General features: G+C 33.6%; 1 protein-coding gene across 1 annotated transcript; it reads left to right on the top strand.

Moving 5' to 3' along the window:
• Positions 1-852, top strand: LOC140689085 (olfactory receptor 2T12-like). Its single transcript, XM_072949377.1, has one exon. It carries the CDS (start codon positions 1-3, stop codon positions 850-852), a length of 852 nt encoding a protein of 283 aa, XP_072805478.1.
• Positions 853-18038: the final 17186 nt, after the last annotated feature.

The following is an 18038-nucleotide window of genomic DNA, read 5'->3' as shown; positions in this document are numbered from 1 at the left end:
ATGGCCATTGCTTCCTTGATGGGCAACGCCCTCATGCTTCTCCTGATTCACCTGGACTCCTGGCTCCACAGGCCCATGTACTTCCTCCTGAGCCAACTCTCCCTCATGGACCTGATGCTGGTGTGCACCATCGTGCCCAAAATGGCTGCTGACTACCTGACCTGCAACAAAGTCATCTCCTCTACTGGCTGTGGGTTGCAGATCTTTGTCTCGCTCACACTGGATGGTGGCGAGGGTTTCCTCTTAGCAGCCATGTCCTATGACCGCTATGTGGCTGTTTGCCACCCACTGAGATACACTGTACTCTTGAGCCGGCGATTATGTTTGCAGATGACTCTGGCATCTTGGTTCCTGGGGGCAGCTGATGGGCTCATGCAGGCTGCTGCCATCCTGAGCTTCCCATTTTGTGGTGCTCGTGAGATCGACCATTTCTTCTGCGAGGCCCCCATGCTGGTGCGTTTGGCTTGTGCTGACACGTCTGTCTTTGAGGACGTCATGTACATGTGCTGTGTGCTGATGCTCCTGGTCCCCCTTTCCCTCATCCTGACTTCCTATGGCCTCATCCTCGCTGCCGTTCTCCAGATGCGTTCTAACGAAGCCCGCAAGAAGGCTTGTGCCACCTGCTCCTCACATCTGTCCGTGGTGGGACTCTTTTATGGAGCTGCCATTTTTATCTACATGAGACCCAAATCCTACAGGTCAGCGAACCACGATAAGGTGGTGTCAACATTCTATACGATCTTCACCCCTGTGCTGAACCCCCTCATCTACAGTCTGAGGAACAGTGAGGTCAAGGAAGCCTTGAAAAAGTGGCTGGGAAAGTGTACAAATATCAGATGCCAGCAGACTTAGTCCCATGACTCTAGGTTATCTAGTGTCAATTGAGTTTAAGTTCCAGAAGCCATTAACATTTTAAACATTATGATTATCACTTACTTAGCAATACATGAAGAGAAAGTTAAGTTCGTTGATTGGTGTAATAGGAAGTTAATAGTTGAGTCTATCATACTGAGAGAGACTGTTTCTGGAGCATTTACACTATTTCTATGCTTCACACTAAGCAATTTTTATAAATTATTTTGTACCTTCAAACAACCATGTAAGTATTTTGACTTGTACTTTCTAAATAAGGAAATGGAAAAATAGAATGTTAAATATTATTTCCGATATCACACAGTGTATAAATGTTAAAATGTGACTCCAGAGCTTGTCCCCTAAACTGGTATATTTTATTTGTGTCTGGTAATTTATTCTGAACACTGTGTTCCTATGTCCCTTGCTCCATGCATTTCTAAGAATTAAATATAGGGATTCCACCAAAAACAAATGATGACACTGCTCTTTAACTATAATTTAAAATGCAGGCTCTTGGCAAAGGGGAACTTGCACAACTTAAACATATGTTATATTGTTGCTTTTTTAAAAGACTCCTCCACAGACTTTTGCTTGGTGTTTGAAGGCAATCTTTTCAGTGCATACAACTTTTCATTTAAGTAATACCCAGGATCTAGTTGCAATTTCAATGGCTAATCCATTTTAAAGTACACCACAACCAGTATCTTTCTTGAAACTGTGTCTGTGATGTTTAAAGGTTATGTTAACTTATGATGGATGTAGGTCCATGGATATGAACTCAGATGTAGAAACATGCTTAGTCTTAACAGAACACGTGACAATAATGAGTTATCAAAGCTGAGTAAGATTCAACCATCTGTCCCTTAAAAGTTTTGTGGAACACTTTACATCGGCAAATGTGCAGATGACTAAGCTATTTCTCATGCAAAATACAGGGCACTCCTTAAGGGCTGGGGAACAGGACTGCTTCCTCTGTCTGTTAGGTGACTATGCAAAACCAGGCAGATATGACACAAAGCTTGGTCATCAAAGCCAAATGGTAATCAGAAACTGCAGAAGCTGGCTTAGAGAATTTTGTGATTGGGTCCAAATTGGCTTCAGTTGCAACACACTTAAGAAATAACATTAAAAAAAGAAAGAATTTCAGATAGAGCTTCCAGGGAGAATGACTCTCCAGTACAAACGTCTGAGAGCTAAATTGCCGTATCAATTTCACCTCAAATATTTTAGAGCAATGTAGGTAATTTTCAGCTTTATGTAGAGATGCAAATATCAATTTTGAATGTGTGTTTATAATAGTACCTTAACCAGTGCAAGTAGATCCTGGGCCCATGTCCAGAGAAATTATTCAGGAAATGCTACTCTCTTGGGATGAATTGATGTCAGGAGACAGTCATCTGTTCAACACTAACAATTTGTTTGCTTATTATTCTCTTCACCCAGTATTAGGATAAAATAAAAGAAGCCTAATTGCTGATATTCTGTCAGTTATGCTCAAAATGTTTTCTTCTCTTAAGATGGATGATACTGATCAAAGTAAATGTAATCATGGAAAGTTAATTGTTTGTGACAGATTTATTTACCATCAGAAAGGTAAATTCTAGAACGCATCACTTAGAGAGTCATATATTAAGCCCATAAATATTGCTCAGGATGAAATATTTCTGCAAGACTTTTATAGGAGGAAACACAAACAAAAAATAGCCACAGAATTGTTATCTCCAGGCAAATGTAGAACATTAATAAAAATTTATCAGATATCTGGGAAAAGAGCAACACATTTAAAATGACATTACAGACTAGTAATGTGAGCATAATGAAATTAAATATGAAATCGACAATAAAGAGGATCATTTTGAAATAGTTTTCAAAATTATATGTGTCCATCTCTTGATTACTTTTGGGAGTTTTATTCTTAGTTCCTTAATAAAGGTTTATGTAAAATCTTTATATGTCTTTAAATAATATACGATGTCTAGAAATAAAGTATCATGTAGAGGAAATATGCACAAAGGCATGAATAGAAAGAAGAGTTTAACTGGGGAGTTACTTTGAATATATCATCATCAAATTATAATTTTTTATATATATTTTTTAGTTGATACAGTTCTTAGTTAATGCTGTTAAGATAAATCTCAAGAGTACAGTTTGATGAATATTACATGTGTATATGCCTATGTAACTATGATGAATATCAAGATTTAGAATATTTCTAGTACCCTGAAGTCTTCCTTTTGCTTCCTTCCAATCAATAACTCCAGAAAGGCTATTCTAAAATATCACTGTTAATTATGCTATACTTCATTTGCTCAATACTATGAAGGTTCGTGTAAATTGTATTTTGATTCCATATGATACTTTTTTCATTGTATTAATATACTATATGTATTTATTAATTGTGCTTCTGTGAGGATTTGAATTGTTTCCAGTTTGGGACTACTGTAAATTAAATGGCTGCAAACACTTCCGTAGTTGTCATTTAATAAACTCAACTTTCATTTCGGTTTAGTGCATCGGCCACAGTGGAATTATTGTTTCATCAGTTATAAGAATGTTGAGCTGTACTAGAGAATGCTCAAATTTCCCAAGGTTTTTATGTCAACTTTTGCCTTATTGGCGATGCTCAGTTGAGAACTGAGAATGCCAATTGTTCCACATCCTCACCAGCAAGTGGTATTGTCAGTCCTTTTCATTTTAATCTTTATGATGAGTAGTTTCCCATTGTAGTTTTAATTTCTCTTTTTCAGAAGGTCAGTGATCTGTACTACATTTTTATATGCTTATCAGACACTGGTTAGCAAGTATATGCAAGTGTTTGCCATTATTTTTTAGGTTGGGAAGGGAGAGCTAGCTCTCTTTTCTTACTGATTTGTTAGGAAATCTATATATTTTGGATACCAATCTTTGCCCGGTATATGTACTGCAAACCTCTTCCTGTGTGCAGCTTGTGCTTTCCCTTCTACTGGTGAGCAGAAAAATTTTAACTTTTATGAGGATGACTTTATCAATTATTTATGTCATGGTTTTACTTTCGGTCTAGTTTAACAAATAGTTGCCTATACAAATTCACAAAGATGTCCTACCATTTTAGTTCTTTAATTCTTACCAAATTATTTTTTCAATGTGTTGTGTCAAAGTACTCCAAATTGACCCCGAATTGCTAATATAAAAACTTTCTGTGGCAGCTTTGTTATAAATCAGGCATCTGTATGGGGCCATAAATGGGCCGGCTGGTTTTCCCTTTGTCTGCTTTTTTATTCTTGTGCAAATACCACATTGTGTTAATTTCTGTAATCTGATAAATTCTGATATTAAGTTGTATAAGTATCCAGTAATTTTATTTCTTTTTATCTTCTTCTTTTTCTATTTTTGAGATTTTGCATTCCTGTATAAATTTTATTTAATATTTGACCCAGATTTACTGAGATATAATTCACGCATGACATTGTGCGCTTTTAAGGTATACAGAATGGTTTCATATATTTAAATATTGTGAAATGATTACCACACTAAAATCTGTTAAAACATGCATCACCTCATATAGTTACCTTTTGTGTGTATCTGTATCTTTATGTGTGTGTTGTGAGAATATTTAAGATTTACTCTGTTAACAATCTTCAAGTATACAATACTATCTCTTTAAGTATAGTCATCATATTTTACACTAGATCCACATAACTTACTCATCTTATAACTGGAAGTTTGTACCCTTTGACCAACAAAATTTCCCCCCGCTTCCAGCCCCCACTAACCACCAATATGTTTCTGTAAGTTCATCTCTTTGAATTTTCACATATACATGAAATCATACTGTATTTTTTCTTGTTGGGTTTGACTTTTCATTTAGCATAAAGCCCACAAAGTCGATAAATGTAGTCACAAATGGCAGGGCTGCCTTCTTTATGATGGCTTAATAATATTTCATTTTATCTATGTACCAAATTTTCTCTGTTCATTCACCATGGACAGAAACTTAGGTTTTTTCCAGGTGTTCGCTGTTGTGAATAGTGCTGCAATGAACATGAGAGTGCAGCTATCTCCTGAAGGTCTCGATTTTATTTCCTTTGGATATATACCCTAAGGTGGAATTCTGGATCATAGGGTGGTTCTATAGTTAGTTATTTGAGGAATCTCCATGCTGTTCTCCATAGTGACTGTCCCAATTTACAGGTACTTGCTTATATCAACAAGTGTCACCTGGTCATGTTGTATATGCCGTCCTTTTAATAAGAGGGCAAAGCTGATTTTTTGGTATTTTGTTGAAGAGTTTTCATCAATATTTGTAAGAGTTATGAGTTTTTAGTTCGGGGGTCTTTTTGTTGTTGTTTTTTTTCGGCAGAATCTTTGTCTGGCTTTGGTATCAAGGTGATATGCTGACCTAACAGGGTAAGTTTGGAAGTGTCTCTTCCTATTCAGTTTTTTGGAAGAGGTCTAAAATGCTTGACATTAATTCTTCCTTAAACATTTGATAGAATTCAACACGATGCCACTTGGTGCTGGGATTTTCTTTGTTGAGAAGTTTTAAATTACTGATTTACTGATTCAATCTTTTTTCTAATTATTGAAATGTTCAGATTTTCTTTTTGCTAAATATTCCATCTTGGTAGATCCATGTTCCTAGGAAATTCTCCATCTGTCTGTAGATTATGTAAAATTTTGGTGCACAACAGTTCATGGTTCTTTCTTATAATTATTTTTATTTCTGGTGATTGAAATTAATGACCCCACTTTCATTTCTGATATTAGTAATTTTAATTGTCTCTCATTTTTCTTTATCAGTCTAATAAAGAATTTTCAATGCTCATCTTTTAAAAGAACCAACTCTTAGTTTTGTTGATTTTCTCTGTTTTTCTATTCTTTGTTCAAATTATGACCACTCTAATATTTATTATTTCCTTTTTAATGTTAGATTTTGATTTTCTTTTTCTTGTCTTGCAGTTTCTTAGTGTGAAATTAGATTTTGATTTGAGATTTTTAATTTTGATGTAGATAATTATGTCCACAAATTTTCTTAGCACCATGTTACTGCATCCCATATAATTTTGTACATTGTGTTTTCATATTCATTTGTCTCAGGACATTTTCTAATATCCCTTGTAATTTCTTCTTTGACACATTGATTGCTTTAAACTGTGTTGATTATTTTTCATATATTTGTCAATTTTTATTTGATTTCCAATTTTATTTTATAATGGTTAGAAAAGATATTTTGAAACGTCTTAATACTTGTAAACTTTTGAAGACTTGTTATGTGGCCTAATATGTAGTCTATCCTGAAGAATATTTTATGTGCACTTAATTTAATATGTATTCAGCTTTTATTGTGTGGAGAGTTCTATTTGGTCCATATAGTTTAGAGTGACTTTCAAGTCCTCTGACTTCTTTTTGAAATTTTGTCTGATTTTTCTATCCATTATTGAATGTGTGGTATTCAAGTTTCCTACTACTGTTATAGCACTTTTTGTGTCTCCTTTCAATTTTGTCAGCAGTTGCTTCATATATTTTGGATCTCTTATGTTTGTTGCATATATGTTTTTAATTGTTATATCTTCCTGGTGATTTGAACTTCTCATCAAAGTGTAATGTCCTATTTATCATTTTTTAATTTAAAGTGTATTTTGTCTGATATTGGCATAGTCATCATAGGTCTCTTTTTTACTGCTTGCTTGGGTTATCCTTTCCATCCTTTCTTTTTTTTGTCCTCAGCTCTAAAGAGAGTAGACAGCATTGGATCACTAAAACATTTTTTTTCTCCCATTCTATGCCTTTGATTTGGGAGTTTAATCCACTTACATTTAAAATAAATAGTTATAGAAAAAGAATTTTGCCATTTTTTGGTTGTATCTTTACATCTTTCAGCTGATTGGTCCTATTTTCTCCATCATTTCCTTCTCTTGTGCTGAAATTTTTGTTGTGAAACATTTTGATTCCTTTTTATTTTATTTTGGTGTATTTTATAAATATTTCCTTTGAATTTGCCATGTGGATTACATATAACATCCTAAAGTTTATAACAATCTATTTCTAATTGTTAACATGTAAGTTCAATTGCGTATAAATCTATACTCCTTTACAGTTTCATCCTCCACTTTATTATATTATTAATGTCATTAATTACATTTTATCCATTGTGTACTTGACATAAATTTATAATTATATTTTATGCACTTGTAGTCTAAATTCTGTAGAAAACTGTTTAAATGGAAATATAATCCAAAATTATAATAATACTGTTTTTTCAAAAAAAAATACTTAGTCATATATTTACCTTTAGTAATAATACTGTTTTTTCAAAAAAAAATACTTAGACATACATTTTAGTATGTCTTCAAGTTACCCTCTAGCATTCCTTAATTTCAGCATGAAGAATTCCCTGTAGTATTTCTTTTGGGACAAGCCAATTCTCTCAGCTTCTAATTATATGCAAATATCTTAATTTCTCCCTTAATTTTAAAGTAGAGTTTTGCTGGATATAGAATTTATGTTTAACAGTTTTATGGGAGGAGGTTGTTCGACTTTATTCTTTCAGCACTTTGTATATATTATTCTATTGCCTCATGAGCTCCAAGTTTTTGAGAGAAATTGGTTCATACTCTTATGGGCAACTTTTGTATGTGACAAGTTTTTGTTTGTTAGTTTTTGTTTTTGATTTTCCTACTGTCAAATTTTCTCATCATCTTTCAACAGTTTGGTTTGTCAACAGAAATTCAATTACAACCAAGTTAAGAAGAAAAAAAGGGAATTTTATTCAAGCCAAAGTGCGGATTATAACTCTTCAGGAAACAGACTCTCAGAGAGCTCTGAGAACTGTTCCACCTGTTAGAAATTGAAGTGACATACTGATATTTTACCTACAGTTCACCAGATATACATAGTCCAGGTAAGGAAGTACTTATAGAACATCAAGTCACCATGGCCTCCTACAGAGTTGGAAAAGAATGCTATTCTCTTAAGAAGTTTCATTGCTAGCCTCAGAAGAAAGGGAAAAACATTGATCTTTATGACTGAGCACACTCTCCCCAGTTTGTGGTCTGATTGATGTGTAATGAAGATGCAATTGCACATTAGGGAGGGAGGGAGAAGGCTCAGATAAACTGAGAGAATTTTATGATAAATGTTTTTGTCATGACTTAAAATGTGAATTTTATTTTATTAGATTATAATAGATTTTACAGTGAATCTCTTTAAGTTTATCTCACTTGAGTTCATTGAGCTTCTGAGATTTGTAAATTTATGACGTTTCCCACATTTGGAATGGTTTGGACCATTGCTTCTTTAAATAATCTATCCTCACCTTCTCTCTCTTATTCTTTTGAGGCTCCCATAATGCATATATTTTTCCTTTTGATGGTGTGCCACATCTTTTTGCTTCTGTTTACTTTTTTCTTTTTCTTTTTGTCCCTTGGGCTCCATAATTTCACGTCTAACTTTTGGTTCTTTGATTCTTCTGCCTGCTTAAGTTGGCCATTGAAATTCCATACTCAATTTTTCAGTGCATTCATTGTATTTTTCAGCTGCAGATACTCTATTTCATTACTTATTACATTTTAGCCTTTTATTGATAAGATAATTTTCTTTTTATGCTGTTTTTCTGATTTCCTTTTGTTGTTTATTTTTCTTACCTCACTAAGCATTTGTTGTTTAAAGTCTTTTTCCATAAGTTTCATATGTGTGTTTCTTCAGGAATGATTTCTGAATATTTATGCTTTTCTTTTGAATGAGTCTTTTTTTTTTTTTTTGGTGTACCTTATGATTATTTTTGTCAAAAAAGGGGTCACTTGAAAAAACATCTATGTCACCTATTATTTTCAGAATGTATCTGTGCCAATGATTAGTTGAGCCTTGGTTCTGAGCCTTATAAACATCCTGAGGAGAAGGCTAAATGCTCTCTCAGTCCTTACTCAGCATGCATCTTACCTGGACCTGTGTGTGGCTTTTTATATTTTCCTGTATGTACAACTATTTTTAAATGTTTTAATTTCCCAAAGTGTTCTTTCCTTGGGGCCTTTGACAGTCTATTTTATGTCTTCACCTATAATCCTTTGCCCTAGTAATCTGTGGTTTAGTATATCTGCAATTATTTTTGAGTAGTGCTTTCTGCTTTTCCCTTCTTGATATCCCACTTAGAAAAACTTCTACCTTATATACTATACATAAATAATATACATATATAACACATTATTTACATATGTGTGTACATGTGTATGTATGTTATGGACATCTTTATTGCGATTCCTATGAATGGGCTGATTATGAACATTCTTATACAAATATTTTTATAGATATATGCTTAAATTTGTCTTGGTTAAATAACTACTTATGGAATTGGTGAATCATAGGAGGGTTTTATCAGCCACACATGAATATCTCATTTGATCTACATCTTTGTAACTGTTTGTATTTTCAGCATTTTAAAAATCCTTATTTTGAAACATACTAATGCACAGGAAGAATGGGAAAGAAAGAAGTAAAGAAGAAAGAAAAGAAAAAAAGAAAGAAAAGAAGGAAGGAAGGGAGGGAGGAGGAAAAAATTGCTTCAAGAGGCAAAGCATTTATTTGGGATCATATAATTGCAATTTTAGTTAAATAGATTCAGGGAGAAACACAAATAATGACCTGATTACAGAGGAAAATGAGATTTTTTTTTTAAGGAAAAGTTTATTAATTTTGACAAGCAAAGCTAGATTTCTACTTTATTGATTGGTCAAGCCAAGTGGTCATTAGGTAAATGTTTGCTTTTGTTATTCCTGTCAAAAAGATATTCTCGTTCTTGCTGATTTCTTGGAATGTTGTTAGCTTGGCCCAGTTCAAAGATTCAGAAAACAGGATCACAAAAGGGCTCCTCTGGAATGGCTGCTCCAGCTCCATTTTAAAATGTTTCCACTTTTGACATTTTTCTTAAGAATAATACACACTTCGCAATGACTAATGTTCTTGAACATCTTTTCATTTAACTCTTGGCCATCCAAACACATATCCTCTTTGGCTCAGTTTTAACATTTGAATCATTTTTCTTTTTTATTGCTGGGATTTTATTGTTTTGGGTTTAGGGATTTTTAATATAATTTGCATGAGACCATTGTCAGATACATAGTGTGAGTACTTCCTCCTCAGTCTACTGGTGGTTTATTCATTTATTTCATTAGGTCTTTTGAATTTTATTTTATTTATTATTCTGTTTTATTTTAAGAATTGTTCTTTTGGGATCCCATCTAAGAAATCTTTGCCTATCTGTATTTTGTGATTTATTTTCAGAATTCTTATGGTTTCAGCTTTTAGATTTAGAAATATAATCCACTTTGAAATAACTTTTACATAGTTAGGTTCAAGCCTTTTTTTCTCTCCCTACGGCCATCCTGATTTTCACTGAATTAATTTGGAGTCTCTAAATTTCATTTAATTTAGTGTATTGTATTTCCTATAATCTGAGCTAATCATACAGGGCAGAAAAATATGTGCACCAAAATTCAACTCCACTTTATTATAATTAAAAAATAACCTCTTAGTAAAGTAAGAATAGAAGTAAACTTTCTTAAACTAATAAAAATGTATATGTACATATTACATATGTATAAATATATATGTGATATAAATATGTAATAGTAACAGTATACAAATTTGGAGGTTTTAACAACTCTAAATTAATCGAAAATATCAATTAAAATCAGAATCAAAGCAATTATTTGATATGAAGCTTTTCTATTTAACATGGTAATAAGATACTAAACAACACAATAAAACAACAAAAATAAATTGATATACAGTCTTTGGAAATTTAAAAAAATCCTCTCATTATACCAGATTCATTAGCGTTAATAATACAAGATTGTATTTTAAAGTAAAGTTTTGTGATTTTATTTAATATTGATTAAATCAATCAATTTATTTTTCGCTTGTTTTTGAATTAACCCATCTTTGACTCATCCCTTTGTATCAGGACAGCAGAGGACACTGCTGTACTGTCTTTACTTTAAAAGCTTATCATATAACTGTTAGCTATTTTCCATCAAGCATGGACTGGCTGTTGTTAGTTGGTTTTGATGTACAGTTTAGAGAGAGGACACTTTACTTCTATGAAACTCATTCCTCTGCCAGGTGTTACCATGGCAACCACACAACTTTGTTTTCTTTCAGTTTGCTAATAAAGGGTCCTTACTGATCCCTGAGAATTTCTCTAAATTACTCTAATAGATTAAGGATCCAATTAACTCACAGGTTCCAAAGGATAATGACAAAGTTTTAACTCTTGCTAATTGGGAGATTATTTAACTAGGCTCTGTGGGTGTTGAATTCAGCCAATCTCATTAAAAGTTTTTCGCTACAATCCCAGAAGCCTGATTTACTGGTCTCCTGAACACTGCTCTACCAATTAGGCCTTTCCCTTTCATGCCTAGAGCACATAGTTGCCTGTGATTAGTGCCTTGCTGTCTTTGTTAGTGAACATCCCAACCCAATGATGTAAGAGGGAAAAAAAAAAGAATCAAAGATTCTTAATTTTTATCTAGACTTCCAGCCAGTTGGAAGTGCCCTTCAACTTCTGTTTATCAGTTTCATTAAGGATATATTGAGTAACAGAAGACTCCACTATGTCTCTCAGCACATTTTAGAATGCATATAAATAAAATTATATATGTGTAAGGGATTTTATAGCAGGTCCAACATTAGGAGGGCTTGTTTGGCAATCTCCCAGTCTAGAAGATTGAGGAGATGCTGTTATTTCTAGACTCTTTTGAGTCTTAATAATTTATTATGCCAGTTTTTAAAGAAACCAAACAAGAACCCTTAGATGATCTTTTAGCCAATTATTTTAGTCAGTAGAAAGTCTCTGAACTGACCTCCTCTCACAAGCACACCAAAATCACAACTATTTGCAGAACAAGGTCACTGAAAAAGACAGAACCTACCAGAAAAAATCTTCTACAACTAAATACATAAAGAAGGATACACAACTAGACAGGTAGGAGGGGTGGACTCATGATGTAAAATCAACTCCCATACCCTTGGGTGGGCAACACACAAACTGGAGAATAATTATATTGCAGATTTTCTCCCACAGGATTGAGAATGTTGAACTTCCTTTGGGCTATATAGTGTTCTTGGATTGGAAGAATGAATATTGTTAAAGTGACCACACTTCCCAAGGCATTCTACACATTCAATGCAATCCTTATGAAAATATCAATGGCATTTTTCATAGAACTAGAACAAATAATTTTTCAAGTTGTATGGAAACAAAAAAGACCCTGAATAATCAAAACAATCTTGACAAAAAACAGAACTGGAGGAATCACACGCCCTGACTTCAAACTATACAACAAAGCTATAGCAATCAAAACAGTATGGTACTGGCACAAAATGCCTCAGAGATCAATGGAACAGAATACAGAGCCCAGAAATATACCCACATACTTATGGTAAGTTACAACAAAGGAGGCAAGAATATACAACAGAGGAAAAACAGTTTCTTCAATAAGTAGTGCTGGGAAAAGTGGACAGCTATGTGTAAAAGAATTAAATTGCAACATTCTCCAATACATACATACTTACATACATTCCCTAACACTCTATACAAAAATAAACTCAAAATGGATTAAAGATTTTAATGTACGACTAGATTACTATAAAACTCCTAGAGGAAAATATAGGCAGAACACTCTCTGGCATAAATTATTGCAATCCTTTTTGGAAATATGTCCCCTAAAGGGAAAAATAAACATATGGGACCAAATTAAATTTTAAAACTTTTACTCAACAAAGGCAACCATTGACAAAATGAAAAGGCAACCTACTGAATAGGAGAAAATATTTGTAAATGATATCAGACATAAAGGGTTAATATAAAACATATATAAACTGTTCATACAACTCAACATAAAAAAAAAAAAAACCAGAGAGAGGGCCAAGATGGTGGAGCAGGACTCTGGTAGTTCACCCTCTCCCACAAACACATCAAGACTGACATCCACAGGCTCACCCAGCCAATCAGAACACCTCCTGAACTTTGACAGAACGCCATCTTCTTCTAAAAACAAAATATGCCATGAATCTGGTAGGAGAAAAGGAAAAAAGAAGGAAGAAAAAGGAAAATAGTGTAGGGCTGGTCTCGTGGGGATGGAGCAGCAAAGGAGGACTAGCACTCAATTGCTGGGTCCCTCCATCTCCAACGGAGAGGCCAGCAGGATGGAGGGGGAGCCTCTGAGGCTCAGATCTGTAAGGAATAGCCCTTGACCGACAGAACCAAGTTAAAGGAGCACAAAGGGAGTAGCTCACAGTGAAAAAGAATATGAAAATGAATATATGCATATTCATGTATGACTGAAAAATTGTCCTGTACACCAGAAATTGACACAACATTATAAACTGACTATAACTCAGTAAAAAAAAACTAAAAAAGAAAAATAATATTTGCATAAATACACTAGAGCAAATAAGAACACACAGTGGAAAAAGTTTCTGAAAGTCATGTTTCTAATAAAAGAATAGTGACTAGAATATATAAAGAACTTTTACAACTCAATAGTAAAGAAATAGCCTAATTAAAAAATGGGCAGCAAACTTAAACAGGTTATGTTTTCAAAGAAGATGTTTGGATGGCAAACTAGTGTATGAAAAGATTCTCAGTATAATTAATTACTAAGAAATTGCTAATTAAAATCACAGTGAGATACCATCATACACAAGCTGAAATGTTTAAAATTAAAAATTTGATCATACATAATGTTGGAAAGAATATGGAGCAACAGAGATTCTCTGTACTGTTAAATGGAATGCACAATGCTCTAACGACTTTGGAAAACAGATGGACAATTACTTAAAAATTTAGACATACGTATACCATATAACTTAGCCATTTCCCTCTGAGGTATTTTGGGTTTGTACACAAGTGTTCACAAATATTGTACACAGGTAATTGTAATAGCCCCAAACTGGGAATATCTAAACATCTATCAACAGGTAAATGAATAAATCGTGGTATATCTGTACAATTGAATATGCGCTCATAAATAAAAACAATAAAATTTTGATACATTCAAAAATTATTTGAAAAGTTATAAGGCTGAGTAGCAGAATGTGGCTACAGAGCCAAACATGGAGCTCTAGTTTTAAATGTACTTAAGAAAGATTATTGTAATCACTTCATAATATATACAAATATCAAATTATTATATTATACATCTGAATCTAATGTAATATTATATGCCAATTTTACCTCAATAGAAACAAGACAAATAGACTGTATTCATAAAATTTGTAAAATGAAGAATAAAATTTGGTGGTATGGTATCTTCCTGGCAGTAGAAAGTAAAGAGAAAACAAGAAGAAGTTATAAAACAAAAATAAGTGCAGAAAAGTAAACTAAAATGACACAAGAGAAAACACATTATTTTTTTTTCAGGACAGAAGAAAGACCACAGTGGATGCTTGGCCAGGGTGTCTGCAAAAAAGGTTACCAGAAATTCTTTCCACTCCCATATATACGTGATTTTCCTTCATCATAGCTGAGGCTTTTCACCTCTTAATGAGTCTTTTAACTTGCATTTACCAAAAGAATGTGGCAGAAGTAAATCAGTCTCAATTCTGGGCCAAGACCTTTGGAAGGGTGATATGTTCCACATACATTCTCACTGAGCCCTGAGTTACCTCATAAAGAAGTCCAGCGACCAGAGTGGTGATAAAAAGTGAATTCTGGCCATTTTCTATTTGGTAGGTGTTGCAGCCATCCATCCAAGACATGAGGAATTTTAGTAAATGCCTCTTAGACATTCCAGCCTGTTTTATTGCCCTAGCCAATGTCGACTGAAGGGTAAATGACTCTGACCCAGCTGAATACGGTCCATTTACCAAACCTCAGAACCATAAGTAATAAATAATTGTCCTAAGCCACTACATTTTATGGGGCTTTTCCACAGAAACATAAAGTTAAATAGAAGGCAAGCAGGATAAGTTAACATACATACATGCGTGCACATGCGAAGACACAAGCATATATCATAATGCATTATATGAACATAATGATGGAAAGAAAATGCTCAAATACATTTGTGACATGGTGGGTGGTGAAATTTCCTTCAAAAAAGAGTAAAATCCATATTTAAATGAAACTTTTTACTAGCAATGTTGAATGTAGGGAAGATGTTCCATATGTTCAAAGTTTTATGAGAAAATATCTTGGATCCTAATTGTATACCCACTTAAACTACATTGCAAGAGTGAGGATGATCTCATATGATTTTCATATAATCAAGAACTTGGAAAATTTATATTTATATATATCCTTAGTGGAAGGATTTATTAGTAAATTGTATAGCCAAATGAAAAATTAATTGGAGAGGAAGAAGTAGAACAAAATATTAGTAAATATATCGTGAGATTTGAATTTCTTTGAATATTATATTTTTAAAAGATAATAAAATTCCAGGTGATCACTGAGCATTGATAATGTAAAGAGGAGGAGAAAGAAGGAAGCAAATGTGTAGAAATACTTTGCTCTTGTTGTTTTATTTGGAGTTAAGGTTATACAATATATATTTACATAAACATATATAAATACATTATATATATATATATATAAACACACACACACACACATATATTTGAAGCAAATAGAAGGCATATACATTGAAAAAAATAATGATGAGTGTTAAACAAGCAAAGATCAATCAATTATTCCAAAGGAAGCTAAGGGGAAAACTGACTTGAAACACAGGACAAAAAGATTGCTAAATACATAGGTAAAATACAGCTAAACAATTAAAAGACGGATTTTAAACATCTATCCATAATAATAAAAGAAATAAACTTAAAATAACAGAAAATATATTTATTTGTGAAATGTTAACAAATAATTCAGATCTGATAATGTTAATATAGTATTAAATAAAATTCAAAAAAAGACAAATGATCAGTCATAGATATTTCTTGACAAAAAGTAATAAAGTCTACAATCATAAACTTATAAAAACTGAGTTAATTTTAAATAAAAAAATTTAAAACGGTTATAAATCAAGGAAGTATTTATAATTCCTCATTCTTAGTGTAATCGTCAACGTGTTTTTCTCATGTAAAAACAGATGAAGTAATTCAAAATGTAAGGTGTGATTTTAAAACCAAATTAAAAACAGTAATTGCATAGAATTCATACAACCAAAAATTGAGAATAATTATTTTAAATTCTGGGAACATTCACAGGAATTGTTCTATTTTAGGCCAAATAATTTCACAAACATTAAAAAATTTGTTACATATTAGTCATGTTTATTCACAAAATCAAAAGCATTAAAATTAGAATACTATGGTGTTCATAAAGATGATAGAGAGTTTTATTGATGAAGATAAATAGACAAGCAGACATACCTATGAGCATGAAGGAGTAAAGGGAAAGGCAGCTAAATGACCTGTAAAAAGAAGCCACATCAGGAGGACTCAGACCAGACCCATTGCCCTTAGCAGAGACTCCCACCCCAGAGTGTTCACAGTCACTGGACGGGGAAATACACAGCTCTCACCATTTGATTTCCTGTCTTTGCTACCATTGGCCAAAACTCCACCAGAAGTCAAAAGGGAAAGACTCCTAAGGGCTTCCAGAATAGCAAGGAGAGGTGGAAAATGTGGAGAGTAATTCTGGAAAAAGAAAAGTAAAGATCAAACACAATAGAACAAAAAGTTTCCCTATTGAAAGAAATCAGATTTACTTTTGTCTTTAGATGGGGCAGAAAAGAAGCAGAGGGAGGGGTGCTGGTGGTGTCTATCAGTCCTTTAAGGGAAAGGCAATTAAACTTTTGTATAATCTTTTGGAATATTATTGTGAATGTATTTAAGATGACTTAGTAATGCAGAGATTTTTAGTTTGTTTTTGATTAATAACTTCAGCCACCAGGAAATTAACTATTGCTCACAAACATTCCAACAACTTTTTCTTTATTGAGATGTAATTCACGTATGCAGATATAACGTATACAATGTGACGATTTGATACATGTATATGATGTGAAATATTTTTGCACAATAAAATGAATTAACACATCCTTTAACAGAAATACAATTGTTGTTATGGTAGAATATTAAAGCTCTATTCTAGTAATATATTTTCAGTGTATGCTAACATTTTTGGCTGTTGTTACCATGTTGCACAATAGATTCCTGGAAAACATCTATCTTGTATTGAACAGTTTCTACCCTTTGAGAAACATCACCCCATTTCTCCCACCACTCAGCTCCTGATAGCCAGCATTCTACTTTGTTCCTATGAATTCTATGATTTTAGATTTCTCATACAAGTATCATCATACAGTATTTGTCTTTCTCTTTTTGACTTATTTTCCTTAGCATGATGCCCTCAAGCTTTGCCCATGTTGTCACAAATGACAGGATTTTTTTCCCTTCATTTTTTATTGTTGAATAATATTCCAGTGTGTTTGTGTGTGTGTACATGTACCACATTGTGTGCATGTATCACATTTTCTTTATGTGTTTATCCATTGATGGACACTTATATTGTTTCCATGTCTTGGAAACAGCAAATAATCCATGACCTTAGCAGATTTTAATGTCAAGCAAAGGGGAGTCACAGCAGGATAATGCCTTAGGGATTGTGACTCCATCTTGGGGTTGGGGTCTTGAGGTTTCATGGAAAACCTGGATGGAACAGAAAAGGTGGCAACAATCAGAGTGCTTTACAGGGTGCTACATTCCTCGTAACCTCAATAAATCTTCCTGGCATCACGGAGGAACTCTGGAGGGTCTGTCCATTTGACTGTCACCCCCTTCCTGGAGCATTGCCTCTGGGTTAAAGCTATTTTCAGTAAGGAATGTATAGGGAGGGGAGAGCGTAACGTTTGGGGAAAAGTTTGGGGGTTGTTTAGCACAAAAAAACAGCAAGGGAGAAAAAATAAGTTTCAGAATTTCTTAGAACAAATCAGCAAACAATTTTAGCATCAGGGAAGCCAGTTTGTTAGTTTGTTTCCCAATCCTTCAAGCTCACTGCCTGGCTCCGAGACAAAAACGATAGCTGATGGATTTTGTTCCTCAAAGTTCCCTGATGGTTTTTGCTGAAGTGTGTCTTGCAATCATAGTAAGAACCACAGGGGTAAGTGCAGCCAGAACACTGGCCCTGGTAAGGGAGAAATGTCTACGGAGGTTGGTTTTGAGTAATATGGACCCGGGCAGATGCCTTGGGCATCCCT

Source organism: Vicugna pacos, chromosome 25, assembly GCF_048564905.1.
Source record: "Vicugna pacos chromosome 25, VicPac4, whole genome shotgun sequence".
In the NCBI taxonomy this organism is placed as follows: Eukaryota; Metazoa; Chordata; class Mammalia; order Artiodactyla; family Camelidae; genus Vicugna; species Vicugna pacos.
The sequence above is the reverse complement of the archived record's forward strand: the minus strand, read 5'-3'. Positions and strand labels throughout refer to the sequence as shown.